This window comes from Rhinoraja longicauda, chromosome 26 (genome assembly GCF_053455715.1).
Source record: "Rhinoraja longicauda isolate Sanriku21f chromosome 26, sRhiLon1.1, whole genome shotgun sequence".
In the NCBI taxonomy this organism is placed as follows: Eukaryota; Metazoa; Chordata; class Chondrichthyes; order Rajiformes; family Arhynchobatidae; genus Rhinoraja; species Rhinoraja longicauda.
Genome location: NC_135978.1, coordinates 8,694,487 through 8,722,350, shown reverse-complemented (window position 1 = coordinate 8,722,350; position 27,864 = coordinate 8,694,487). Strand labels below are relative to the sequence as shown.

Genomic DNA, 27,864 nt, shown 5'->3' with positions numbered 1-27,864 from the left:
CGGGCAAGGAGAGGAGAGGAGAGGGACGCGGGAACTGCCCCAGTACATCGAGCGAGTGGGCCGACCGGAGTTTAGACTTCTGGAAATGGCGCCAAAACATGGCCCCGCCTGCATGTGCATACAATACATGCAAAGATAATTATGCTGACAAATAAAGCACCATTGAGCAAAACTGCCAGGTGTTTCTTCAGCACACGGATGTCAGCAGTTGACAAACACCTGCCCCAGTCTAGGTGTGGATGGTCTGCAAGTGTAGGACTAAGAAAACATTGCAGTCCGAGATTCCCTTCCCTCCTGCGATCACTGAAGGTCCGAGCAACCCGAGGAAATTAGCAAGAAACTCCAAATGGCCGCTCACCCTCCAAATATTGGGAGATGGTCTGAAGAAGGGTCTCGCCCCAAAACGTCACCCATTCCTGCTCCCCAGAGATGCTGCCTGTCCCGCTGAGTTACTCCAGCATTTTGTGTCTATCGTCGGCAGATGATACGAGTTTAAATTGGCATTGTGTTCAGCACAGGCATTGTGGGCTGAAGGGCCTGTTCCGGTGCTGTGTTGTTCTACTTTCTTGTGCAAGGATTGAAAGAGGATGTGGAGGATTTGGATAAAGTCCCTTGTGTTTGCAAGGTTGAGGCATACTGTCGCTAAGGGAGTGCACTAGATTGAATAGGTGATTGAACTGATGCGGTCTGTGGAATAACAGCAGGGGGATTATTCTTGACTACACACAGCGGGCCAAAGCTATGCCCAGCGGCAGTGTGCAGTCAGGCATTGGCCCAGGTTACAATTTGTTTAGTTTAGTTTTGGAGATGCAGCGCGGAAACAGGCCTTTCGACCCACTGGAACCGCGCCAACCAGCGATCCCCGCGCATTAACACTATCCTATCCATCAGTCTGAAGAAGGGTCTCGACCCGAAACGTCACCCATTCCTTCTCTCCTGAGATGCTGCCTGACCTGCTGAGTTACTCCAGCATTTTGTGAATAAATACCATCGATTTGTACCAGCATCTGCAGTTATCGTCTTATTATAACACTATCCTATACATACGAGGGACAATTCTTATTTTATTTTTTATTTATATTTACACTTACGCCAAGGCAATTACCCTACATAGCTGCGCGTCTTTGGAGTGTGGGAGGAAACCGAACATCTGGGAGAAAACCCACGCAGGTCACGGGGAGAACGTACAAACTCCGTACAGACAGCGCCCGTGGTTGTGATCAAACCCGTGTCTCTGGCGCTGCAAGCGCTGTAAGGCAGCGACTCTACCAATGACACCCAGTGGAAGTTGGATCGGAAGCAGAGTCATTTCCCTATTCCCGACTGAGTAACTCCAGCATTTTGTGTCAATCTCCGGTGTAAACCGGCACCTGCAGTTCCTTCCTACTACAAGAGAGTGTAACACACAGATATCAGAGTCAACGCACCGTAGTGTGATTATTGCATGGACATCAGCCCTTTGCCCCACCGAGTCCACACTGACTCTCAAACACCCTTTGAGGCCGAGGCGCTATAAGGCGTTGGTCAGGCTGCATTTGGAGTACTGTGAGCACATTTTGGCCCCATATCTGAGGAAGGATGTGCTGGCTCTGGAGAGGGCCCAGAGGAGGTTTACAAGAATGATCCCAGGAATGAGTGTTAGCATATGATGGGCGTTTGACAGCACTGGGCCTGTACTCGCCGGAGTTTAGAAGGTTGAGGGGGGACCTCATTGAAACTTAGAGAATAATGAAAGGCATAGATAGAGTGGATGTGGAAAGGATGTTTCCACTGGTGGGAGAGTCCAGGACTAGAGTTCATAGCCTCAGAATTGAAGGGCACTCTTTTAGAAAAGAGGTGAAGAGGAACTTATTTAGTCAGAGGGTAGTTAATCTGTGGAACTCATTGCCACAGAGGGCTGTGGAGGCCAAGTCAATGGATATTTTTAAGGCAGAGATAGACAGATTCTTGTTTTGAACGGGTGTCAAGGGTTATGGGGAGAAAGCAGGAAAAGGAGATTAGGAGGCAGAGATCAGCCATGATTGAATGGCAGAGTAGACTCGATGGGCTGAATGGCCTAATTCTACTCCTATAACTTGTGAACTCTTTCACACTATTCCACTTATTCCACCACCTTTCCCTCCAACGCTTCGCGGATTCTGCAGTCCACTTACACACAGTGGCATTTTCTCGAAGTACGAGGAGTAGGTACAGTATTTGGATCAGGGATTCTCAATAATCCTCACTGCCTGTGATTCCAACAACCATGACACCCATCTGAATCGTAACAGGCATGGCGCTATTAAATAGATTTTACATATTGGATTGAGGCAGATGGGCTTTAATGCATTAAACTTGTGCTAATTAGGATAATCAGTACCTCTCGTTGAACCGTTAATGAGAATGTGCATGTATATTAATATAAATGCACTGCATTACAAGAATATTCTTTCTCCCTGAATTAGCTCAGATCAGTTCTCTGCACATTGAAACATTCCCAAGACCAAAAAAAAGGATTAAAACTACCTGGAAGTGGCAAGTTTCTGGTCTTTCCACCCAGATAGCTCGATTTCTCATCAGAGAGATGCAATCTCAGTTTGGTTTAGAGATATGGCGTGGCAGCACGGTGGCGCAGCGGTAGAGTTGCTGCCTTACAGCGAATGCAGTGCCAGAGACTCAGGTTCGATCCCGACTACAGGCGCCGTCTGTACGTTCTCCCCATGACCTGCGTGGGTTTTCTCCGAGATCTTCGGTTTCCTCCCACACTCCAAAGACGTGCAGGTATGTAGGTTAATTGACTGGGTAAATGTCAAAATTGTCCCTAGTGTGTGTAGGATAGTGTTAATGTGCGGGGATTGCTGGGCGGCGCGGACCCGGTGGGCCGAAGGGCCAGTTTCCGCGCTGTATCTCTAAATCTAAAAAACAGGCTCTTCGGCCCAGTGTGTCCTTGCCGACCAGCGTTTACCCCTACGCTAGTTCCACCCAACCCACTGGCGACAATTTACAGCAGTCAATTAACCTACAAACCTGCACGTCTTTTGAACGCGCGAGGAAAACCGGAACACCACCCGGAGAAGACCCACGCGGTCACGGGGGAAGAACGCACACACTCACTCCGTACAGACAGCACCCCCGCAGTCAGGATCAAACCCGGGTCTCTGGTGCTGTAAGGCAGAAACTCTATCGCTCTGCCACTGTGCAGCCCCACATAATCCCTTTCTTCGATGTGGCCTGGAGACTTGGGTAGAAATGTGCACTCGTGTCAAAGAAAGAGTGAGAGGACAGAACGTTATTTGGATGGTATGTCCATGCATGTAAAAACTGGTCAAACTTATAAATGAAGTTGGTATCAGGAAACCTTGTGACTGGGTTTCCTCCGGTTTCCTCCCACATCCCAAAGACGTGTAGGTTTAGAGGTTGATTTTTTCTCTTTAAACTGCACCTGGTGTGTAAAAAGTGGACGTAAAAGTGGGATAACATAGGACTCGTGTGAATGGGTGATTGATGGGCGACGTGGACTAAGTGGAGCATGCTTTACCTTTCAATTCATCGTGAGAAAGCAAATTTCAGGTCCGCACATGCTCAACTAAAGCGCATGGTTGCCCAGTGGTAGAGATTTAGATTTAGAGATACAGCGTGGAAACAGGCCATTCGGCCCACCGAGTCCGCGCCGCCCAGCGATCCCCGCACATTAACACTATCCTACACACGCTAGGGACCTGAGTCTCCGGCGCTGCATTCGCTGTAAGGCAGAAACTCTACCGTTGCGCCACCGTGCCGATTAACAGCACCAGAGACCCAGGTTCGATCCTGACTAATGTGGTGCTTGTCTGTACAGAGTATGTCCCCTCGAGTTTTCTCAGAGATTTTCGGTTTCCTCCCACACTCCAAAGACGTACAGGTTTGTAGGTTAATTGGCTTGGTATAAATGTAAAATTGTCCCGAGTGCGTGTGTAGGATATTGTTAGTGTGCGGTGATTGTCGGTCGCTGGGCTGAAGGGCTCGTTTCCGTGCTGTATCTCTAAACTAAACACGAAAAATCAGGAACCTGCGACTCGTTTGCCCTGCGTCTCATTCGGTCTTTAAAGACCACAACCAAACTCCTAAATGTTCTATTAATACAAAGCAAATAGTACAAAACAATCAGGCTAACCCATTACTTATCCATAAAGCTTGACAAAAGAATTAGAGGTGGTGCATTCGAAACAAGTGAATTTTTAACAGAGTGATATATTGAGCTGTAGCTATACAATATCCTCGGGCATGAATATTTAATTTTGCAAGACTGGGATCTCTTTCTCTGCATTTTAATATTATTAGGGATATAAAAATTGATTCTTTTTTTTCTTTAAATTCTGTCACTCTGTTCTCTATTGTGATTCCATTATTACTTTGCTCGTCATTTGCTTTATAGCGTAGGGACATAACTGCAGATGCTGGTACAAATCGAAAGTATCACAAAATGCTGGAGTAACTCAGCAGGTCAGGCAGCATCTCAGGAGAGAAGGAATGGGCGACGTTTCGGGTCGAGACCCTTCTTCAGACAGAAGAAGGGTCTCGGCCCGAAACGTCACCCATTCCTTCTCTCCTGAGATGCTGCCTGACCTGCTGAGTTACTCCAGCATTTGGTGATACCTTCGATTTGCTTTCACACCATCATTTCAAATTGTATTCATTATTCAAACTTCAATATAGACACTAGGAACTGCTGATGCTGGTCTAGAAAACAAGACACAAAGTGCTGGAGTAACTCAGCGAGCCAGACAACATGGAGGGGCAAAGTTTATTTACTCAATGGTTTTTTATTATCACAAATACCGAGATACAGTAACACTCTTTTTGCACACTATAGGGGCAGCACGGTGGCGCAACGGTGGAGTTGCTGCCTTACAGCGCCAGAGACCCGGGTTCGATCCCGACTAGGGTACTGTTTGTACAGAGATTGTATGCTCACCCCATGACCACGTGGGTTTTCTCCGAGATCTTTGGTTTCCTCGCACACTCCGAAGACGTACAGGTTTGTGGGTTAATTGGCTTGGTATAAATGTAAAATTGTCCCTAGTGCGTGTAGGATAGTGTTAATGTGCGGGGATCGCTGGTCGGTGCGGACTCGGTGGGCCGAAGGGCCTATTTCCGCACTGTATCTCTAAACTAAACAATTCAGTAAATTATTACTATACGTAAACACAATCTTATATTAAGTACAAAGTGTATAGAAATAACCCACTGAGACCATGTACTAAAAGGCCCCATGTTTGGCAGCATTTTCTGCCTAGAGGGCATTGCTATAAAGGTGAGAAGGGGAATGTTTAATGGAGATGAGTGGGGCAACATGTTCCCCATGTTGGGGGAGTCCAGAACTGGGGGTCACAGTTTAAGAATAAGGAGTTGGCCATTTAGGACTGAGATGAGGAAAAACTTTTTCACCCAGAGAGTTGTGAATCTGTGGAATTCTCTGCCACAGAAGGCAGTGGAGGCCAATTCACTGGATGTATTCAAGAGAGAGTTGGATTTAGTTCTTCGGGCTAATGGAATTAAGGGATATGGGGAGAAAGCAGGAACGGGGTACTGATTTTGGATGATCGGCCATGATCATACTGAATGGCAGTGCTTGCTCGAAGGGTCGAATGGCCTACTCCTGCACCTGCTTTCTATGTTTCCATGTTCAGTATTTTTGCACTAAATGAGTAGTGGGATCGTAATGTCATGCGGTGATCGTGGCAGATACGATACTAGCGTTTAAGATGCTTTTAGATAGGCACATGGAAATAAAAGGGATGTGGATCATGTACAGGAAGATAAGATCCGTTTAACTTACCATCATGTTCTCGGCTTGTACTCGCTGGAATTTAGAAGATTGAGGGGGGATCTTATAGAAACTTACAAAATTCGTAAGGGGTTGGACAGGCTAGATGCAGGAAGATTGTTCCCGATGTTGGGGAAGTCCAGAACAAGGGGTCACAGTTTAAGGATAAGGGGGAAGTCTTTTAGGACCGAGATGAGAACGTTTTTTTTCACACAGAGAGTGGTGAATCTGTGGAATTCTCTGCCACAGAAGGTAGTCGAGGCCAGTTCATTGGCTATATTTAAGAGGGAGTTAGATGTGGCCCTTGTGGCTAAAGGGATCAGGGGGTATGGAGAGAAGGCAGGTACGGGATACTGAGTTGGATGATCAGCCATGATCATATTGAATGGCGGTGCAGGCTCGAAGGGCCGAATGGCCTACTCCTGCACCTATTTTCTATGTTCGGCACAAACACCGTGGGCCGAATGGCCAGTTCCTGTGCTATAAAACCCCAGCCAAAAAAAAAGTTTTTAGGAAGGGTAAAAAAAATCAATCAATTATTATGGCAGACGGCAATAGGGAGCTCAAAAACCATCTAAATGACTGGCGACAAGCCAAATGCATAAATTGTCGGGACTTCTGCAAAATGAAAACAAATAGGTTAATATTTGAAGAACTCACTTGTCTCGTTTCGAAGTCAGAAAGCACTAAGTGGATCAAGTACTTGAGCAGAGGGAATGAAACAGTTCCCTGGGCACTACAGATTAACATCGATGCTGTCACAATGTTTATTCAATATGGCTGCTCTGCTTGATGTCCAGAAACCCCTGCGCTTCCATTTCTATTTCCAGAACGTTCTATTTTTCCTGGCATTCATTCCCCCTCAACAGCACTCTCAATACAAGGATTTTCTCCCCCCCCCCCCCCCACACACACAAACAAAACATATTTACTGGCAACTGAAACTTATCATGGAAAATAAATCTTTATTAAAAAAATGTAATGGTATTTTCAAATGGTCAAACCCCCGCTTAAAAAAATCTCACCACCTGAAAAATAAACCTATAACAACGCCAGTATAAATTCAAGAGATTAGCCACGAAAATATACAAGGTGTGCAAAAGATGAAATTGTACATTGACTTTGTGTGGAATAATATATTCAAACCTTACGTTTTATCTGTTATAATTCTTCTCCAACAACATTGAGGGTGTTCCTTCCCCCACCCAAATCGTACCATCTTCTTCAAAGTTGTCTTGTTGAGTCTCATTATCTGTAACTCGTTTTCACCTAGCCCTCAGCGGACAATGGCCCATTTCCTTTATCATGGCCACTTTTTTGCATGTATTTCATTCATTTGTTCCACATCTCTCTACATCACCGTCTTTTTCCTTTCCCCCGACTATCAGTCTGAAGAAGGGTCTCGACCCGAAGCGACACCTATTCCTTATCTCCAGAGACGCTGTCTGACCCACTGAGTTACTCCAGCTTTCTCTGTCTATCTTCGGTTTAAAACCAGCATCTGCAGTTCCTTCTGAAACGCTGAGGGTTCCACAGTTGGAGAACTGGATAGATGCATTGACATCGAAAGACCAAGTGCTGGGAAATGGGACTGAGAAACTTTGTTCAACTTAGAGACGCAGCGCGGAAACAGGCCCTTCGGCCCACCGAGTCCACGCTGACCAGCGATCCCCGCACACTAACACCATCCTACACACACTGGGGACAATCTACAACTTTTACCGAATAGCGTGACTACTCATTCCAGTGAATGGTTAAAAACACCACAGTCCCGTCTTTTGAATTGTTCTTCCAATGCCAAAAGATTGGAATTACTCGCCGACTGAAAAAATGCTCATATCTTTCGGAGAAGAACGGTGACAAGTGGGTGTCTCCCAATGGAACAGCACTTGCAATTAGATAGTGTATTCTCTGGTGATTAGATTAGGTGGTAATCATAGATTTTGCTCCCGACAGCTGACAGAATGGGACTCAATGGGAACTATCTCTACGCTCCATTTTCTAACAGCCCTTCATCCAGTCACAAACAACTCCGACGAGAGTCTCTTCAGCTGCCAGTCCGAGGCGATTACAGTTTTGTAAAGAATAATCATCCAAAGTAATTGATTTAATTGATGGCCAGTTGTCAAGCCTAGTATTCATGTAGTGCTTCCACAGATCTTTTACTCGTTCTCACACGATTTCTATCATCATTTGCCACAGCAGCAATCAAAAACCTATTGGAATAGCATTTACAGCACCACGCTTCACTGACAACCAACATCCTCTTTCGAACACTCAAGAACTAAAGAGGGGAAGGTTTACGTCTAACATTAGGAGAGATGCTGAACAAAAAACAAAACAGGGCAGTGGGTTAGGGATATCATTTGCAACCATTTTAAGGAGCATTGGTGCGTTCTGCCACTTTCAAAGGAATGGGTTAAATTGATTTTCAATCCGCCACCACATTGGGATAATAAAAGCAGTGCTTTTGCAATCAAATTTCCAGGCAATAACAATCGTGGGACACTCTCAAACCACTTTGCGGGCCAATCAAGTAAGTGCGCGCTGTCGTTACTGTGGTAATGTAGGGATTGGTGTGTGTTCCAGTGTACTTACATGGTGCCACACTCCGGCTCTTCATTAATTGCACATCAACTCACTTTTAATTGCCGAGCAGCTTGCTACTAAAGGGAACCAGAGACCCACCACAGCCTGCTCTTTCCAAACAAAGCTTTGTTCCGTGAAAATGTTTGACTGTTCCCTGCAATCAAATGGCGTCACTCTCCGCTTTATGGCCAAGGCGCCTGGAATCTCCGGAGAGAACTCTGCCGTCTGATGCCATTCTCGTCAGAAGCCGGAGAACCGCTGGCAAATGGTTTTCTCGTCACATCTCAACGGTTACCACTCCGTTTTTAGTTTAGTTTCAGAGGGGAAACAGGCGGCCCTTCGGCCTACAGAGTCCGCACCGGCCAGCGATCCCCGCACACCAACGCTATCCTACACACACTAGGGACTTTTTATCCAAACGAATTAGCCTACTAACCGGCACATCTCTGGAGTGTGGGAGGAAACCGGAGCTCCCGGAGAAAAACCCAGCAGGTCACCGGGAGAACGCACAACCTCCGTACAGACAGCACCCGTGGTCGGGGTCGCACCCGGGTCTCCGGCGCTGCAAGGCAGCAACTCTTCCCCCTGCGCCACCGTGCCACCCAATGATTAGTGTCTTCCAATATTCTATCTGTAGCTGCCTCCTCTTGCCCCTTGACAAGCCAACCTTCCATCGACTCCTTCAAGTCCAGGCTCAAAACCTATTTCTACTCCCTGGTGTTTGAGGCCCTCTGAGGGGGCGCTGTGAACTGTTTATGTATGTGCTGTTATGTTTGTGTGCCATTGTATGTTCGTTCTTAATACCTGAACTGATGTACAGCACTTTGGTCAACGTGGGTTGTTTTTAATGTGCTATACAAATAAAATTGACTTGACTTGACCCCTTGCAACATTATCTAAAGGTGCGGTGTGTTTCTTTAAGTGTGCCGATAGAAAGATACAGCATGTAATCAGGCACTTCTGCCCACCGAGTCCACACCTATCATCAACCACCCCTTCACGTCAGTTGCATGTTAGGTAGCATCTGTCGAGGGTCGAACAGGGTCGAAGTTTCAGGTTGATATATTTTTTTAAATCAGGACTATACCGCAGTGCCATTGTTCAAACAGTCTGCCCATCAAAATCTTCCTTGCCCACCGATCACCCCACCCCGTCTCCATTAGTCTGGGGGGGGGGTTCTGACCCGAAACGTCACCTATCCGTGTTCTCCAGAGATGCTGCCTGACCCGCTGAGTTACTCCAGCACTTTGTGTCTTTTTTTTCCTCCCCACACAGGTCCATTATTAGGATGTGACCAACTCTCTTTGGGCAGCGACCATCACTACTTTGAACACAGAGACCCACCCGAAGGCTCGTCGGTCAGTGGGACAGGATAAGGGCTGGAGACGTCAGACGCGAGGAGCAAGGAGGGTGAGCAGGCGGGGGGTAAGGCCTCGAGCGCCTTCAAGGTCAGCTGCAGAACCCCCCCTCCCCGGGAAAGATGGCCGGGCGAGGAGAGGAGGGATGTCGGTTGGCGGGAACTGCTCCGGTACATCGAGCGCGCGGGCCCCGACCGGACTTTGGAATAATGGCGGCGCCAAAAAATGGCGGCGCCGGCACGTGTAATACACACAGAGAATTTCACTGCGCAGTTGCATGTGCGACAAATACTACACGATACGATAGAACTTTATTCATCCCCGGAGGGCAATTGGTCTGCCAACAGTCACAACGCACAAGGTAGACGAAAACTTGACATTTAAATTAAATTAAAAGTGAAACCAGCGCCGCAAAGGAACCGTTTCATGGCACCAAACGCCGTGCGTGTCACGGGTCCATAACGGAGAAGCTGCCGCATCACAGAACGACCCGCTCCCTGGCTGCTGAGCCTGGCATCACACGGCGAGCTGATCTCCGCCGGCCAGCAGTCCCTCGAATCAATCGCAGGAAGCCGCACGGCGTTTCACTGCAGCCGCCAGAGCCAGTCACTTGCGGCTGTTCAGTCACGAGGGGGAAGCATGCGATCGCTGTCCCACCCCCCATTACCATCACAATACCACACGTCCTTTCCCCTTCGTCGAAACACGATCGCCTGCCATTGAGAAACCCCTCCCACACACACACTTTCATGTTCAATTAACAGCTCACAGAAAGTTACTAATGAAAGCAGCTGCTAAAGAGAACCCTGAACCGATGGAGGACTGTGACCCAAGCTGCAAATAGCACGTTGTCAATTGCTTGTTCCCAATGCGGTCAGAGCATGCTGAGATTGTGCAGTCAGCTTCTCTTCACTCCATCTGCTCACTGCACTCTCAATATTCCTCCACCCCCACCCCCCAATAGACAATAGACAATAGACAATAGACAATAGGTGCAGGAGGAGGCCATTCGGCCCTTCGAGCCAGCACCGCCAATCAATGTGATCATGGCTGATCGTTCTCAATCAGTACCCCGTTCCTGCCTTCTCCCCATACCCCCTGACTCCGCTATCCTTAAGAGCTCTATCCAGCTTTCTCTTGAATGCATTCAGAGAATTGGCCTCCACTGCCTTCTGAGCCAGAGAATTCCACAGATTCACAACTCTCTGACTGAAAAAGTTTTTCCTCATCTCCGTTCTAAATGGCCTACCCCTTATTCTTAAACTGTGGCCCCTGGTTCTGGACTCCCCCAACATTGGGAACATGTTTCCTGCCTCTAACTTGTCCAACCCCTTAATAATCTTATATGTTTCGATAAGATCTCCTCTCATCCTTCTAAATTCCAGTGTATACAAGTCTAGTCGCTCCCTACCGCCCAAACACCCATATTGCGCGCTGCCACACATTTTCCACCTTGCCCAAGTGGTGGGGAAGACTGGGTAAAATGCCGTTTCAGTTTAGTATACTGTCACATGTGCCGAGGTACATCGGGAAAGCCTGTGATGCGTGCCAACCAGTCAGCGGAAAGATCAATACACGATTACAATCAAGGCGTCCACAACGTAGAGGCCCGTGACAAAGGAAATATCGTGAATAATGTTTCGTGCACGACTAAGCAGTGTTGGGGAAGTCCAGAACAATGGGCCACAGTTTACGAATAAGGGGTAGAACTGAGATGAGGAAAAACTTTTTCATTCAGAGAGTTGTGAATCTGTGGAATTCTCTGCCTCAGAAGGCAGTGGAGGTCAATTCTCCGAATGCATTCAAGAGTGAGCTAGATAGAGCTCATAAGGAGTCAGGGGGTGTGGAGAGAAGGCAGGAACGGGGTACTGATTGAGAATGATCAGCCATGATCACATTGAATGGCGGTGCTGGCTCGAAGGGCCGAATGGCCTCCTCCTGCACCTATTGTCTATATCACCCATCTTTTGCTCCAGAGATGATGCCTGACCTGCTGAGTTAATCCAGCACTTTGTGTCCACCATCATCCTCCTTCTTCAAGAGGTTGGTATCTATTTTCACTGCAGGCCCCTCTCTGCTACGATTTAACATGTATAAACAGCAATTTCAAAAGATATTCAAAATTACGCATGAGGAGACACAAGAAGTCGCAGAAGCTGGAATCTTGAGCAAAATACAAAGTGCTGGAGTAACTCGGCAAGTCAGGCATCATCTGTGGGGGGAATAGACAGGTGAAGTTTTGGATTGTCAACCTTCTTCAAACTGAAGGCGGGTAGGGACCCAAGGTTTAGTTTAGTTTAGTGATACAGCGCGGAAACAGGCCCTTCGGCCCACCGAGTCCGCGCCGACCAGCGATCCTCGCACACCAACACTATCTGACACACACACACTCTGTTTAATTTACAATTCTACCAAGACAATTAGCCAACAAGCCCGTACATCTTTGGAGTGTGGGAGGAAACCGGAGACAATAGACAATAGACAATAGACAATAGGTGCAGGAGTAGGCCATTCAGCCCTTCGAGCCAGCACCGCCATTCAATGCGATCATGGCTGATCACTCTCAATCAGTACCCCGTTCCTGCCTTCTCCCCATACCCCCTCACTCCGCTATCCTTAAGAGCTCTATCCAGCTCTCTCTTGAAAGCATCCAACGAACTGGCCTCCACTGCCTTCTGAGGCAGAGAATTCCACACCTTCACCACTCTCTGACTGAAAAAGTTCTTCCTCATTTCCGTTCTAAATGGCCTACCCCTTATTCTTAAACTGTGGCTCCTTGTTCTGGACTCCCCCAACATTGGGAACATGTTTCCTGCCTCTAATGTGTCCAATCCCCTAATTATCTTATATGTTTCAATAAGATCCCCCCTCATCCTTCTAAATTCCAGTGTATACAAGCCCAATCGCTCCAGCCTTTCAACATACGACAGTCCCGCCATTCCGGGAATTAACCTAGTGAACCTACGCTGCACGCCCTCCATAGCAAGAATATCCTTCCTCAAATTTGGAGAAAACCCACGCAGGTCACGGGGAGAACGTACAAACTCCGTACGGACAGCACCCGTAGTCGGGATTGAACCCGGGTCTCTGGCGCTGCAAGGCAGCCAGTCTACTTCCGCGCCACCCTTCGTCAGGCCAAATCAGCCTGAAGGAAGGTCCCGACCCGAAACGTTATCTGTCTCCGTATCCCCTCTGCAGATGCTGCCCGACCTGCCGAGCTCCCCCGGCGCCTTGTGTTTTGCTCAGAATTAAGCAAGGCCAGGCAATGTTGCCCTTTCAGAAGTCACAGCACTAAATCAACACCGCATTCAACAAACAACAACAATCTTTTGCTCACACCACAGAGATAAAGAAAATGTTTTCCGAGTGTAATTGCTCATATTAATAGCGAAACACATGGAGAATTAGTCAATGTCTGATTAGATGTTCCTTTTCAAATGAAACATTGTCATTAGCAGGATGCCCATAATTGGCTTGTATTGTATTTATCATGGCTGGGAAAGAAGCCAATTGTCGAGAGATTAACCTTCACCAAGCTAAGAACCTTTTGTAATTTACAAAGTACACACACGGCTTCTGTCCTAACAGAGATGGAAACTATTGTTCTATGAAATCTCAACCATGGTTTCAAAACAAAACATAACAGAAATGTTTCGGATATTTTCCAATTCCCTTGGAAAAAGAATGTTTAGTTGAGTTTATTGTCACCTGTACCGAGGTACAGTGAAAAGCTTTTGTTGCGAGCTATCCAGTCAGCAGAAAGACAATACATGATATTGCAATCGAGCCATTTACAGTGTATAGGTACATGATAAGGGGATAACGTTTAGTGCAAGGCAAAGCCAGTAAAGTCCAATCAAAGGTCGTCCGAGGGGCACCAAAGAAAGTCCCTGGAAAGACCAATTTATAGATGAAGAAATGATCGTTATTTAGGGTGGCACAGCGGTAGATTTGCTGCTTGCCGGCGCCAGAGACTCACCATCAACAACACCACAGTCACATCTGTGGAGTCATTTAAGTTCCTTGGAACCGTCATCTCTAGGGACCTAAAATGGGGGGCCACCATCGACTCCCCAGTCAAAAAGGCCCAACAGAGGATGTACTTACTGCGGCAGCTGAGAAAACACAATCTGCCACAGGCAATGATGGTCCAGTTTTATACTGCTATCACAGAGTCCGTCCTCACCTTCTCCATCATGGTCTGGTTTGGCTCAGCCACCAAGCACGACACCCGGAGACTGCATCGGGCGGCACGGTAGCGCAGCGGTAGAGTTGCTGCTTTACAGCGAATGCAGCGCCGGAGAATCAGGTACGATCCTGACTACGGGTGCTGCACTGTAAGGAGTTTGTACCTTCTCCCCGTGACCTGCGTGGGTTTTCTCCGAGATCTTCGGTTTCCTCCCACACTCCAAAGACGTACAGGTATGTAGGTTAATTGGCTGGGTAAATGTAAATGTAAAAATTGTCCCTAGTGGGTGTAGGATAGTGTTAATGTACGGGGATCACTGGGCGGCACGGACTTGGAGGGCCGAAAAGGCGTGTTTCCGGCTGTATATATGATATGATATGATATGATATCGGATCGTTCACACAGCCAAGAAGGTTGTTGGCTGCAACCTTCCCCCCATTGACGAAATGTACACTGGAAGCGAGCGGGCAAGATCATCTCTGACCCCTCTCACCCTGGCCACAAACTCCATGAAGCACTTCCCTCTGGAAGGCGACTCCGGACTGTCAAAGCAGCCACAGCCAGACATAAAAACAGCTTTTTTTCACGAGCAGTAGCTGTACTCAATAACCAGAAGGTCTGTAGCCTCCTTTTGCTCTGGTATTTTATTTTATTCTTCACATGTTTAAATTATAATGTTTTATTTTTAATTGTCTACTGTATATCGTGTTGTTATCCTTGCGAGCAAAGCACCAAGGCAAATTCCTTGTATGTATACATACTTGGCTAATAAAATTTATTCAATTCAGAGTTTGTACATTCTCCCCGTGGGTTTTCTCCTGGGGGCTCCTCTTTCTTCCACAATCCAAAGACGTACAGGTTTGCAGGCCAATTGCTTGGTAAGATTGTGAATTGCCCCTAGTGTGTGTAGGTTAGTGTGCGAGGATCACTGGTTGACACAGACTCAGTAGGCCGAATGCTGTATCTCTAAACTCCAAACACTAAACTGTGTAAGGAGGAACTGAACTGACAGGTTGAGGCAACAAATGCGACTGGGTAGAGGTATTCCCCAATTAAAAACGTAATTTATCTTTGAATCAAAGCATTACAGCAATCTTCAAAGGTTTAAATAACACTAATTAATTGCATTAATTAACTTGAATATAGCACCTCCAGCAATACTTGCAGGTGTAATAGATGCAATCTCGACATCTGAATTAAACAGGCAAACACACTCTCTCTCCCCCCTTTCTTCACCCTTTCTTCACCCCCTCTCCCCCCCCCCCACCCCCAGGATGAATATCAAACTAGAATAAAGTGCATTATCTCCTAAAACCTACTTCAGAACATAATCCCGTTCTCCTTCCCCACAGACATATTTGACCCGAGGCAACACTTCACCCGACTCAGTTACTTCAAATTTTGCTCGTGTTGGCTCATTTACTCCGTATAATCTCTGCTCTCACTTCTCTCCCGACGCCCTCTCTGTTACGACCTGGTTTCTGTGCAGTTCAAACACAAAACTTCGAGCTCCATTAATTCAGTCTTTCATCTTTATTGAACGAGAGGTCAAGTTAACATGTGCGCTTTTCTGTGTATCCATTACCTGCAAGCAGCAACCCCTTTGCTCGGCGCCTCAGACTAAAGTAATGTTGCAGAGTGCAGGCTCGAATTGAATAATAAAAAGCCACAAACGGTTGCCATTCTGGAGTTATTAATCCATCATGAGGGTAACGAACACAATGGCAATGCATCACATTATCATCATCTTATAAACAATAGGTGCAGGAGTAGGCCATTCGGCCCTTCGAGCCAGCACCGCCATTCAATGTGATCATGGCTGATCATTCTCAATCAGTACCCCGTTCCTGCTTTCTCCCCATACCCCCTGACTCTGCTATCCTTAAGAGCTCTATCTAGTTCTCTCTTGAATGTATTCAGAGAATTGGCCTCCACTGCCTTCTGAGGCAGAGAATTCCACAGATTCACAACTCTCTGACTAAAAAAGTTTTTCCTCATCTCCGTTCTAAATGGCCTACCCCTTACTCTTAAACTGTGGCCCCTGGTTCTGGACTCCCCCAACATTGGGAACATGTTTCCTGCCTCTAACATGTCCAACCCCTTAATAATCTTATACGTTTCGATAAGATCCCCTCTCTTCCTTCTAAATTCCAGTGTATACAAACCTAGTCGCTCCAGTCTTTCAACATATGACAGTCCCGCCATTCCGGGAATTAACCTAGTAAACCTACGCTGCATGCCCTCAATCTTGGGACTCTTGTTCAAACCAATGACAAATTTAACCAAAGCCACATGCCGGAGCAAATCAATGGGAAGGCAGCATTAAGAAAAAGAACCGAGGCACAGTCAGGTCTCCCATGAACAACAAGTCTATTAGCGTATATTTCTACAAGGCCTTGCAAAGATTTCCACTCAGTGAATTAATATTGGTTGCTCGATTGGAACCATGTCGATGTCCTTCAATGTTCACTCCCCTACCACCGCTGCATCATAGCGGAATTATGCCGAGAGAGAGTGGATGTGGAGACAGTGATTCCACTAGTGGGAGAGTCTCGGACCAGAGGGCACAGTCTCAGGACGAAAGGACGTACCTTGAGAATGGAGACGAGGAGGAATTTCTATAGCCAGAGGGTGGTGAATCTGTGGAATTCATTGCCACAGATGGCTGTGGAGGCCAAAAAACATTAGGTATTTTTTTAATAGTGGAGAGCGATAGGGTCTTGATTAGTAAGGGCGTCAAAGGTTACGGGGAGAAGGCAGGAGAATGGAGTTTTAGTTTAGTTCAGAGATACAGCGCGGAAACAGGCCCTTCGGCCCACTGAGTCCGCACCGACCAGCGATCCCCGCACATTAACACATACTGCACGCTCTCGAGCCAACTTTACATTTAAACCAGAGCACCCGGAGAAAACACACGCGGTCATGGGGAGAAGGTACAAACTCCATCCAGACAGCGCCTGTAGTCTGGATCGAAGTCAGGGTCTCTGGCGCTGTAAGGCGGCAACTCTACTGCTGCGCCACTTCGTGCATGGATGCATTGAAGAAAATGAATCAGATAGCGGAGTCAGGGGGTATGGGGAGAAGGCAGGAACGGGGTACTGATTGAGAATGATCAGCCATGATCACATTGAATGGCGGTGCTGGCTCGAAGGGCCGAATGGCCTCCTCCTGCACCTATTGTCTATTGATTCAAGCAAATCTGTGGGGAAGGTACACTCCAAATAGTTCCCAAGTCACTCACAGCGCAAGGTGACTGCTCAGTTGCAGATTGTAGATGATTCAAACTGCAGCCATGATGCAGTGAATAGTTAAGATGGTAGTGACGGTTCCAATCAAGCATGTCACTAAGCCATACGTTCACAAGTCACAGGGGCAAAATTAGGCCATTCGGCCCATCGAGTCTACTCTGCCATTCAATCATGGCTGATCTATCTTGCCTCTCGACCCCATTCCCCTGTAACCCCTCACACTCTTACTAATCAAGAATCCGTCAACCTCTACCGTAAAAATACCCATTGACAGCCTCCAACGCCGGCCGCGGCAATTAATTCCGCAGATTCCGAAGGAAATTCCTCCTCGTCTCCTTTCTAAAGGTGCTTCCTTTGATTCTGAGGCCATGCCCTCTGGTCCTAGACTCTCCCACTAGTGGAAACATCCTCTCCGCTTCCACTCTATCCAGGCCTTTCACCACTCGGTAAGCTTCAAGGAAGTCCGTCCCCCCCCCCCCCCATCCCCCTCAGGTTAGGCAGCATCTCATTCTAATCCATGGGATCTATCAGTTGTACAGAGAGTAGTATTCTTCCAGTTGCATGTGCCCCAGCTCTGAACATCCAAGGATTTAAGCTTAAGGCCTGCGGCAAAAAAATTGCAACCATTGCAATTAAATTGAGATTCCCAGAACGCAAACATTTTACCCGAAGTAGCTTTTTCAGTGGCAAAACCCCGACAACCATCAACTCGTTTGGTGTCAGAGCCGTTCAGCCCATTGATCCCCATCACCCCAATAACTCCCCAAGTCTTTGGCAGTCAAATAATATCATGATATCAATGCTGCGAATGATACCAACTCCAGACACCAATGCCAAGAGAATACTCTTTTCAGCTCATCGTAGTGAAGTCAAGAGTTGCCAACTTTCCAAAAAAAAAAAAACAACCCCTTTTTGTAATGGCGATAAGCTTCAAGGTTGTGGCTTCAAAACCAATAATAATCGATCACGTCCCGCCGAATTAGTTCTGCTTGTCACAACATTTTTAAGACAGAGCAGCATCATCATCTCTCAAATGTATTTGTCAACGACATACCCAAGTCTGAGATTCCCCAGAGTTATTCACAACACACATCAAGCTTGGGATTTGCGCTGTATTCTTTCTTAATAGCCTCTGAGAAAGGACTATCCGCGACGTTTATCCACAGGGCACAACAGACAGCCATGAAAATAACAGAGTCACCACCATGCCAAACATCCACTTTTGTACACGGTCAACTCCCTGTGCAATGTGCAAAAATGCTGAGGAAAAGACTGGCCATTTCAGCGCAGAACAATACGCAACAAGGCAAAACCTTCATTTCCGGGGATGTCCCATTTCATCCTACCTGTCTGTGCCTTTTCGGAAAGCGCTTCTGCTTCCCATGGCCATGGCTGAATCGGTGGTAATTTTCCCGATCGGAACTCCCATGGCGGTAACTGTGTCGGTTCTTGTTGGCGTGGAAGCTCAGGCCGTTTTGCAGTTCGTTGCGTTTTTTCTTTGCCAGGGGATTCTGAAGCTTCTCCAGACGCTGCTGGGGCTTTAATGCAATGTCCTTCTGCAATAAGAAAGGCATTCTGTAAATCAAAGTGCGGACCACCACCACATCAATATTTTACTTCATCCACCAAATCTTTCATAACTTTGAACATGCAGTCAACAAATCTGGTTGAATTGCAAAGACTGCACTGTCATGTACTATTACAAAGGCAGTTCGAACTTACAAACCGATAGCCAATTCTACCTTTTCAGTTTTGTGGAGGTCGAAATTCATCTACATGTTGTTCGAAGCCAACAGAACTCGATGACAATGTGCAAGAGTGGTAACATCAAGGGTTTAACAGCAGTTGTTGCCCATTGATTAAGGTTTGGATAGAGTGGATGTGGAGAGGATGTTTCCACTAGTGGGAGAGTCTAGGACTGGAGGTCATAGCCTCAGAATTAAAGGACGTTCTTTTGGGAACGAGAGAAAGGAGGAATTTCTTTAGTCAGAGGGTGGTGCATCTGTGGAATTCATTGCCACAGAAGGCTGTGGAGGCAATGTCAGTGGATATATTTAAGGCAGAGATAGACAGATTCTTGATTAGTACTGGTGCCAGAAATTATGGGGAGAAGGCAGGAGAATGGGGTTAGGAGGGAGAGATAGATCAGGCATAATTGAATGGCGGAGTAGACTTGATGGGCCGAATGGTCTAATTATACTCCTATCACTGATGATCTTATGAAAGCATTTGTCTTCTAGTTTGGTCAAATTAAAACAGGTTAAATGACCATTTCCCTCACTTTTTAAATTCTTGCCTTTTATCACAGCCGACTTCTTGCAGAAGGCGTTGGCTATTTAAGAACACAGAACAGTATGGTACAAGAACAGGCCTAGAATCATCCGTGGCAAACGTGATGCCAAGATCTCAACTACCTGCACATGATCGATATCCTTCCATTCTCTGCATTTAAGTGCATATCTGAAAGTCTCTTGAACTACAATCATCTCTGCCCACCACCAGCATGTTGAAAGCAGCCACCAATCCCGGTGCAAAATAAATTGACCCGCTCAATTCCCTTTAAACTTTGCCCCTCTCGTGTTAATGCCATGCCCTCTAGCCCTTGCCATCTCTACCCAAGGAAAAAGTGCACATGACAATAAACTAAATATACTCAGTGCCCCAACCGATGAAGGCAAGCATACCATAAACCTAGGGGTGCCAACTATCTCACTCCCAAATACTGGACAAGGTGACACCTCCACTGCCTTCTGTGGCAGAAAATTCCACAGATTCGCAACTCTCCAGGTGAAAAGGTTTTTCCTCATCTCAGTCTGAAATGGCCCTTATTCTTAAACTGTGACCCCTGGTTCTGGACTCCCACAGCATCAGGAACAATTTTCCTCCATCTTGCCTGTCGAATCCTTTAAGAATTTTATATGTTTCTATAAGATCCCCTCTCATCCTTCTAAATTCCAGTGAATACAAGCCCAGTCGACCCATTCTTTCATCACATGTCAATCCCGCCAATCCTGGGAATTAACCTGGTGAACCTACGCTGCACTTCCTCAATAGCAAGAATGTTCTTCCTCAAATTAGGAGAACAAAACTGCACACAATACTCCAAGTGTGGGGTCGCCAGGGCCATGTACAACTGCAGTAGGACCTCCTTGCTCCTAAACTCAAATCCTCTCGCAATGAAGGCCAACATGCCATTAGCTTTCTTCACTGCCTGCTTGACCCGCATTGCTTCCTTTCAGTGACTGATGTACAAGGACACCCAGGTCTCACTGCAACTCCCCTTTTCCTAATCTGACACCATTCAGATAATAATCTGCCTTCCTGTTCTAGCCACCAAAAAGTAGATAACCTCCATAGTCCATAGATCTCAGAGGACCATCGGAACACAGCTACCAGCCTTGGAGGGCATCTACAACACACTATGCCTCAGAAAAGCCACCAGCATCCACAAAGACTCTTCACAACCCTGCAACAGTCTGTTCGAACTTCTACCATCGGGCAGGCGATACAAGGCCTTCTACACCCGCACCTCCAGCCTCAGGAACAGCTTCATCCCCAGGGCCATAGCTGCTATGAACCAGTCCTGCTGAGCCGGATGGTCACATCGCACAGTGATCCGGCACAGATCTACTTGCACTTTATTCTGTTTTAAAACTGTTACAATTTGTTTCATTGGGTTGTTTAAATTAATACTGACTAGCTAATTAATTTATTGCATCGTATGGGAGGCGCATTCCCAATCTCGTTGTACCCCTGTACAATGACAATAAAGATGTATTGTATTGTATTGTATTTATCCACCAACCAAGCAAACACACAAGCAGTAGCTGAGAATTCACTCGAGCATTGACAACCACATTCATTTTAAGGCCCACTTCAAGCAAAAGAAAACTTCAGTTGCAGCAAAATACCGCAGAAGCCGAAATCCAAACCCAAAACTGGGCATGGCTATCATTCTATTTTTTGCCGAGATAACATCCTTTTGTATTTCAGTCAGCTCCATGCTTTCTCCCTTCAAAATTGTCTCCATGGGCAGTATTCAATTACAGTGATACAATTGCAATGCTTAAAAAAATAGTTTAGACGGTGCATAGAAGAGGAGAAAAAAAAAAAAAAACGAAATGGGAAAGCATCAAGTTTAACTGGTACAATGCAGGTAAATGGGATGAGCGGAGAGAGGAATCTCTGGCAGTGTGGACAAGATGGGCTGGAAGATGACACCAAGTGTTGGAGTACTTCTTCAGTCTGAAGAAGAGTCTCGACCCGAAACGTCACCCATTCCCTCTCTCCTAGATGCTACCTGACCTGCTGAGTTACTCCAGCATTTTGTGTGATACCTTCGATTTGTACCAGCATCTGCAGTTATTTTCCTACACACCAAGTGCTGGAGTAACTCAGTGGGTCAGGCAGCATCTCCGGAGAATAAAAAATAGTGACGCTTTGGGTTGGAAAGGGTGCCAGCCCAAAACGTCACCCATCCATGTTCTGTAGAGATGCTGCCTGACCCGTTGAGTTATTCCAGCACTTATTAAACCAGTATCTGCACTTCCTTGTATCTCCATTTTACTGCTCCACTTCCAAATCTCCTCAAGGTCTGCCTGCCTGCCTACTTTGATGATGATCTCCTCCTCTCTCGGGCGAGAGTTCTTGTGAGACCTTCTCTCTCTGCTCCCCCTGTGATTCCTGTTGCCCTCCTGCTCGATGACCATGTTATTGGCCCATGGTGATTCGCTACCACAGCCACGTGTGTGTTCCCAGCACTTGCCTGCACTGCCATCTTGTGTCTCGTGGCTTCCAGATAAAGGAAGGGCCCCAACCCTTCCTGGTCCTCACCAGAGGGAGAGTCTAGGATCAGAGGGCACAGCCTCAGAATAAAAGGACGTACCTTCAGAATGGAGACAACTAGGAATTTCTTTAGCCAGAGGGTGGTGAATCTGTGGAATTAATTGCCACAGATGGCTGTGGAGGCCAAGTCATGGGGTATTTTTAAAGTGGAGATGAATATGTTCATGATTGGTAAGGGCATCAAAGGGTAATGGAGAGAAGGCATGTAGGAAGGAACTGCAGATGCTGGTTTATACCGAAGGTAGACACAAAATGCTGGAGTAACTCAGCGGGTCAGGCAGCATCTCTGGAGAAAAGGAACAGGTCTGAAGAAGGGTTCCGACCCGAAACGTTCACCTATTCCTTTTCTCCAGAGATGCTGCCTCACAGGCAGGAGTTAGGAGTAGATACGGAAGGTAGACCAGCCATGATTGAATGGTGGAGCAGACTCGACGGGCCCAAAACGGCACCTATCCCCGTCCTCCAGAGACACCAGCTGACCTGCCGAGTTACTCCAGTACAATGTGTCTTTTTTTTTTTGCAAGCCGGCACCTGCAGCTCCTCGTTTTTCCAGGGCTGAAAGATCCTGTTTTTTTTTGTAGTCCCGTGCAAATCTGTGACTCAAAGTGCAACCGCAGGTCACATAACAACACACGGTTTTTCCAGACGCACCAGATCGGCCCGAAACTGTAATTACTGAGAAGTCCTAAAAATTTTGCAATGTTATTTTTGATCCCCCTACAGAGCATATTATTAGGAGCCGTCTGGATAAGCTGTCTCTGTTGGGCTGTGTAAATGGACGCGCGCACACACACACACACACACACATACACACACACACAGTGGGGGCAGTCTGAAATGGTCCAGACACATTTCCCCCTGCAGGCTCTGCACAACTGGCAGAAATGCAAGAGGATTTAACGCCAAAAGCCCTTAGGGATGGATTTATTCTCGGCCCCCCAAAAGGGAAAGAGAAGAAACCATTCCTCCTGAACTCAGCATGTGCTTGCTGTTTCCAGCCTGCATTCAAACAGCACAAAAAAAAACAATGGCTTTTTCTATTTTTCTTTCCAAAGGAGGCGTGAATATATTGGCCCCAAGTGCACAAAAAAAACATCTGCCACTGTGAACCTCGATAGACGTCACGTGCCGCTATCAAGAGACACACTTGTTCAGTGCCAGCCCCATGCAGCTTATGCTAACAACATCACCTTTAATGCCCTCAGCTACAGTACCCTCTACAATGTTGGGGGAAAAAGACCCAGCATTTATTTATTTGCCTCTGAACTTCACAATTTGAGATTTGTAATAGGAAAAAAAAAATTTTTTTAAATCACATGTGGTTAAAGTGCACATTTGTCAGATTTTAATAAAGGCCATCTTTATACATTTTGGTTTCACCATGTAGAAATTACAGCAGCAGTTCCATCCACACGCCACCCTTTTCGTGAGAAAGTTACCCCTCAGATTCTCATTAAATCTTTTCCCCTTGATTCACCTTAAACCTATGTCCTCTGGTCCTCGATTCCCCTACTCTGGGCAAGAGTATGCATGCATGATTATACCAGAATTCATTCCCATTCCTTCTCTGCTGAGATGCTGTCTGACCCGCTGAGTTACTCCAGCATTTACAGATATACACATATTCATTGACGAGGGATCGCAAAATGCTGGAGTAACTCAGCGGGTCAGGCAGCATCTCAGGAGAGAAGGAATGGGTGACGTTTCCGGCCGAGACCCTTCTTCAGATGAGGGATAAATGTCCTCTCGGGTACCAGGTATCGTCGGATAGTCGCACAAAATTGCTTGCATTCATCTGTCGTTCAGCAATCACATCCAACATATTGCACCTTTGGCACTGCACCTCTCCTTAAGGACACTGAGTGCTGGTAACAACAGTTTAGATTACATGCTCATGTTGCAGATTTGGATTTTAGATTTAGAGATACAGCGCAGAAACAGGCCCTTCGGCCCACCGGGTCCGCGCCGCCCAGCGATCCACGCACACACTAACACTATCCTACACCCACTAGGGACAATTTTTACATTTGCCCAGCCAATTAACCTACAAACCTGTACGTCTTTGGAGTGTGGGAGGAAACCGAAGATCTCGGAGAAAACCCACGCAGGTCGCCGGGAGAACGTACAAATTCCGTACAGACCGTAGTCAGGATCGAACCCGAGTCTCCGGTGCTGCATTCGCTGTGAGGCAACAACTCTACCGTTGCGCCACCGTGCCGTTGTGATACGAGACTTAATTTTTCGTGACCTCCTGTCACAGCCTGCACACATATATATTTTCTCAGTGTATAGGGCGGAACTGCAGATGCTGGTGTAAACTGAAGATAATCATTAAAAGGCTGGAGTAACTCAGCGGGACAACTCTGCTTCAATAGACAATAGACAATAGACAATAGGTGCAGGAGTAGGCCATTCAGCCCTTCGAGCCAGCACCGCCATTCAATGCGATCATGGCTGATCACTATCAATCAGTACCCCGTTCCTGCCTTCTCCCCATACCCCCTCACTCCGCTATCCTTAAGAGCTCTATCCAGCTCTCTCTTGAAAGCATCCAACGAACTGGCCTCCACTGCCTTCTGAGGCAGAGAATTCCACACCTTCACCACCCTCTGACTGAAAAAGTTCTTCCTCATCTCCGTTCTAAATGGCCTACCCCTTATTCTCAAACTGTGGCCCCTTGTTCTGGACTCCCCCAACATTGGGAACATGTTATCTGCCTCTAATGTGTCCAATCCCCTAATTATCTTATATGTTTCAATAAGATCCCCCCTCATCCTTCTAAATTCCAGTGTATACAAGCCCAATCGCTCCAGCCTTTCAACATACGACAGTCCCGCCATTCCGGGAATTAATCTAGTGAACCTACGCTGCACGCCCTCCATAGCAAGAATATCCTTCCTCAAATTTGGAGACCAAAACTGCACACAGTACTCCAGGTGCGGTCTCACCAGGGCCCGGTACAACTGTAGAAGGACCTCTTTGCTCCTATACTCAACTCCTCTTGTTACGAAGGCCAACATTCCATTGGCTTTCTTCACTGCCTGCTGAACCTGCATGCTTCCTTTCATTGACTGATGCACTAGGACACCCAGATCTCGTTGAACTCCCCCTCCTCCTAACTTGACACCATTCAGATAATAATCTGCCTTTCTATTCTTACTTCCAAAGTGAATAACCTCACACTTATCTACATTAAACTGCATCTGCCATGTATCCGCCCACTCACACAACCTGTCCAGGTCACCCTGCAGCCTTATTGCATCTTCCTCACAATTCACACTACCCCCCAACTTAGTATCATCTGCAAATTTGCTAATGGTACTTTTAATCCTTGGACCTTGGAGCTTCCTTGGACCTCGACCCGAAAGGTCGCCCATTCCTTCTCTCCAGAGATGCTGCCTGTCCCGCTGAGTTACTCCAGTATGTATGTCCGTGTGTTATATACCAGAATGATGCCCGGGTGGAAAGTATTAGCTACAAGGAGAGGTTGGACAGACTTGGGTTGTTTAGCTGGAATACCGGAGGTTGAAGATAAACCTGATATAACCTAATGAGAGGCATAGCTTAGGGTTGCCAACTTCCTCTCTCCCAAATAAGGGACAAAGGGTGACATCACCGCACCCCACGTGACCTCACCCAGCCAGCGGCCACGTGCTCCCGCTCCACCAATAGAAGGATGAGAGGGGATCATATCAAAACATATAAGATTATTAAGGGGTTGGACACGTTAGAGGCAGGAAACGTTCCCAATGTTGGGGGAGTCCAGAACAAGGGGCCACAGTTTAAGAATAAGGGGTAGGCCATTTAGAATGGAGATGAGGAAAAACAGTCAGAGTTGTAAATCTGTGGAATTCACTGCCTCAGAAGGATAGCGGAGTCAGGGGGTATGGGGAGAAGGCAGGAACGGGGCACTGATTGAGAATGATCAGCCATGATCACATTGAATGGTGGTGCTGGCTCGAAGGGCTGAATGGCCTACTCCAGCACCTATTGTCTATTGACGTCCTTTAATTCTGAGGCTATGACCGCTAGTCCTAGACTCTCCCACTATCATTTTTTAAAGCAATTTTCCTTGTGGGTACAGTCTTCCAAATGCAAAGAAAATCCTGTTGCTTTCCCATCCCTGAGGGAGTTCTGACTACTCTCCCAGAATGCATCTTCCTTCCAATTCGCTAATGCTCTGCCGCGGGTCCTTCGACTGGGTCCCCAAGAGTGGCCGCTCGAATGCCTGATTGCTCGCCATCTCTTCCTAGAGTCATACATTCATAGTGTGGAAACAGGCCCTTTGGCCCAACTTGCCCACACCGGCCAACATGCCTCAGTAACACTAGCCCCACCTGTCCACATTTTGGTCCATATCCCTCCAAACCCGTCCTATCCCTGCACCTGTCTAACTGCTTCTTAAACGTTGGGATAGTCCCAGCCTCAACTACCTCCTCCGGCAGCTTGTTCCATACACCCACCACCCTTTGTGTGAAAAAGTTGCCCCTCAGATTCTTATTAAATCTTTTTTAATCCCTTCACCTTGAACCCTGGTCCTCGATTCACCTACCCTAGGAAAGAGACTCTGTGCATCTAACCGGTCGGTCTATTCCTCTCATGATTTTATACACCTCCAGAACACCACCCCTCATCCTCCAGCGCTCCAGAGAATAGAGTCCAGCCTACTCTCAACCTCTCCCAAGAGTTCAGGCAGCTTCCTGCCAGTTTATATCTGGGATCTCAACAAGCATAAAGCCAGTGAAAGTCAGCAGTTAATCTCCAGCGAGCCCCCCCCCCCCCCTCTGCTGTACAGACCTTGCTACTTGCTGAGAACAGAGGACAAAAAAAAATGTGATCATGAAAGGCCCAAACCATAAATCACAATAACAAAAAGACAAATGGGTTTATCTCACATCTCAGTTCAGAGAAAGCTTATCAAGTATGTTTTTTTTTTCCACAGGGCCAGTGCCCCAACCGGAATGCAGCAGCACAAACAGTCCATTTGATTATACAGATGTTTCCATTACATTTGCTTTGAGAGCTTAACGGATCCGTTTGCAATGCCCCTGGGCCTTTGTGGAAGAAGATATCCATTCCACAAATCGGCAGCATTACAGAGCGAGAGAGCATGGCCTGACAAAATAGACCCATTCTCATTAAATACCCAGTGAGGGAGAGATTCTTCAGCCTTCTATATCACTTACAATTACGGACACTATTTTGCCGTTCACTAAACTCAAAAAGGCACTGAGCCTCTACTCGCTGGAGTTTAGAAGGATGAGGTTGGGGGGTGGGGAGAGGTGGGGAGACCACATTGAAACCTACCGAAGAGTGAAAGGCCTGGATAGAGTGGATGATGTGGAGAGGATGTTTCCACCAGTGGGAGAGTCCAGGACCGGAGGTCAGAGCCTCAAAATTAAAGGACGTTCCATTAGGAAGGTGAGGAGGAATTTCTTTAGTCAGAGTCTATTTCATTGCCACAGAAGGCTGTGGAGGCCAAGTCAATGGATTTTTTTTAAAGGCAGAGATAGATAGATTCTTGATTAGTACGGGTGCCAGGGGTTATGGGGAGAAGGCAGGAGGATGGGGTTAGGAGGGAGAGATGGATCAGCCATGATTGAATGGCGGAGTAGACATGATGGGCCGAATGGCCTAATTCTGCTACTATCACTGATGCACCCACTCCCCACGAACACCATTTCCAAAATGTATTCATGAATCCAATAACCAACTGCTAATTTAATGCAATCAGACAGATTCCTTAACATTTCATAATTACCAATGTAGAAAAAGCATTAATTTCTCATATTATTTCAGTCATCCCTGAATTTCCAGTTTGAGAGTATGAACCCTACTTTCAAAGCGGAG

The 27,864-nt window shown here is 46.9% G+C and overlaps 1 protein-coding gene across 8 annotated transcripts in view; it reads right to left on the bottom strand.

The window, feature by feature from the left end:
- Positions 1 to 27,864, bottom strand: part of auts2a (activator of transcription and developmental regulator AUTS2 a) — a 1,063,027-nt gene that overhangs the window by 731,193 nt on the left and 303,970 nt on the right. For all 8 annotated transcript variants that reach the window (XM_078422734.1, XM_078422736.1, XM_078422739.1 and 5 more), the window contains exon 3: positions 18,516 to 18,725. In XM_078422734.1, coding sequence (XP_078278860.1) covers positions 18,516 to 18,725 — 210 coding nt within the window. The remainder of the gene's footprint in view (positions 1 to 18,515; positions 18,726 to 27,864) is intronic.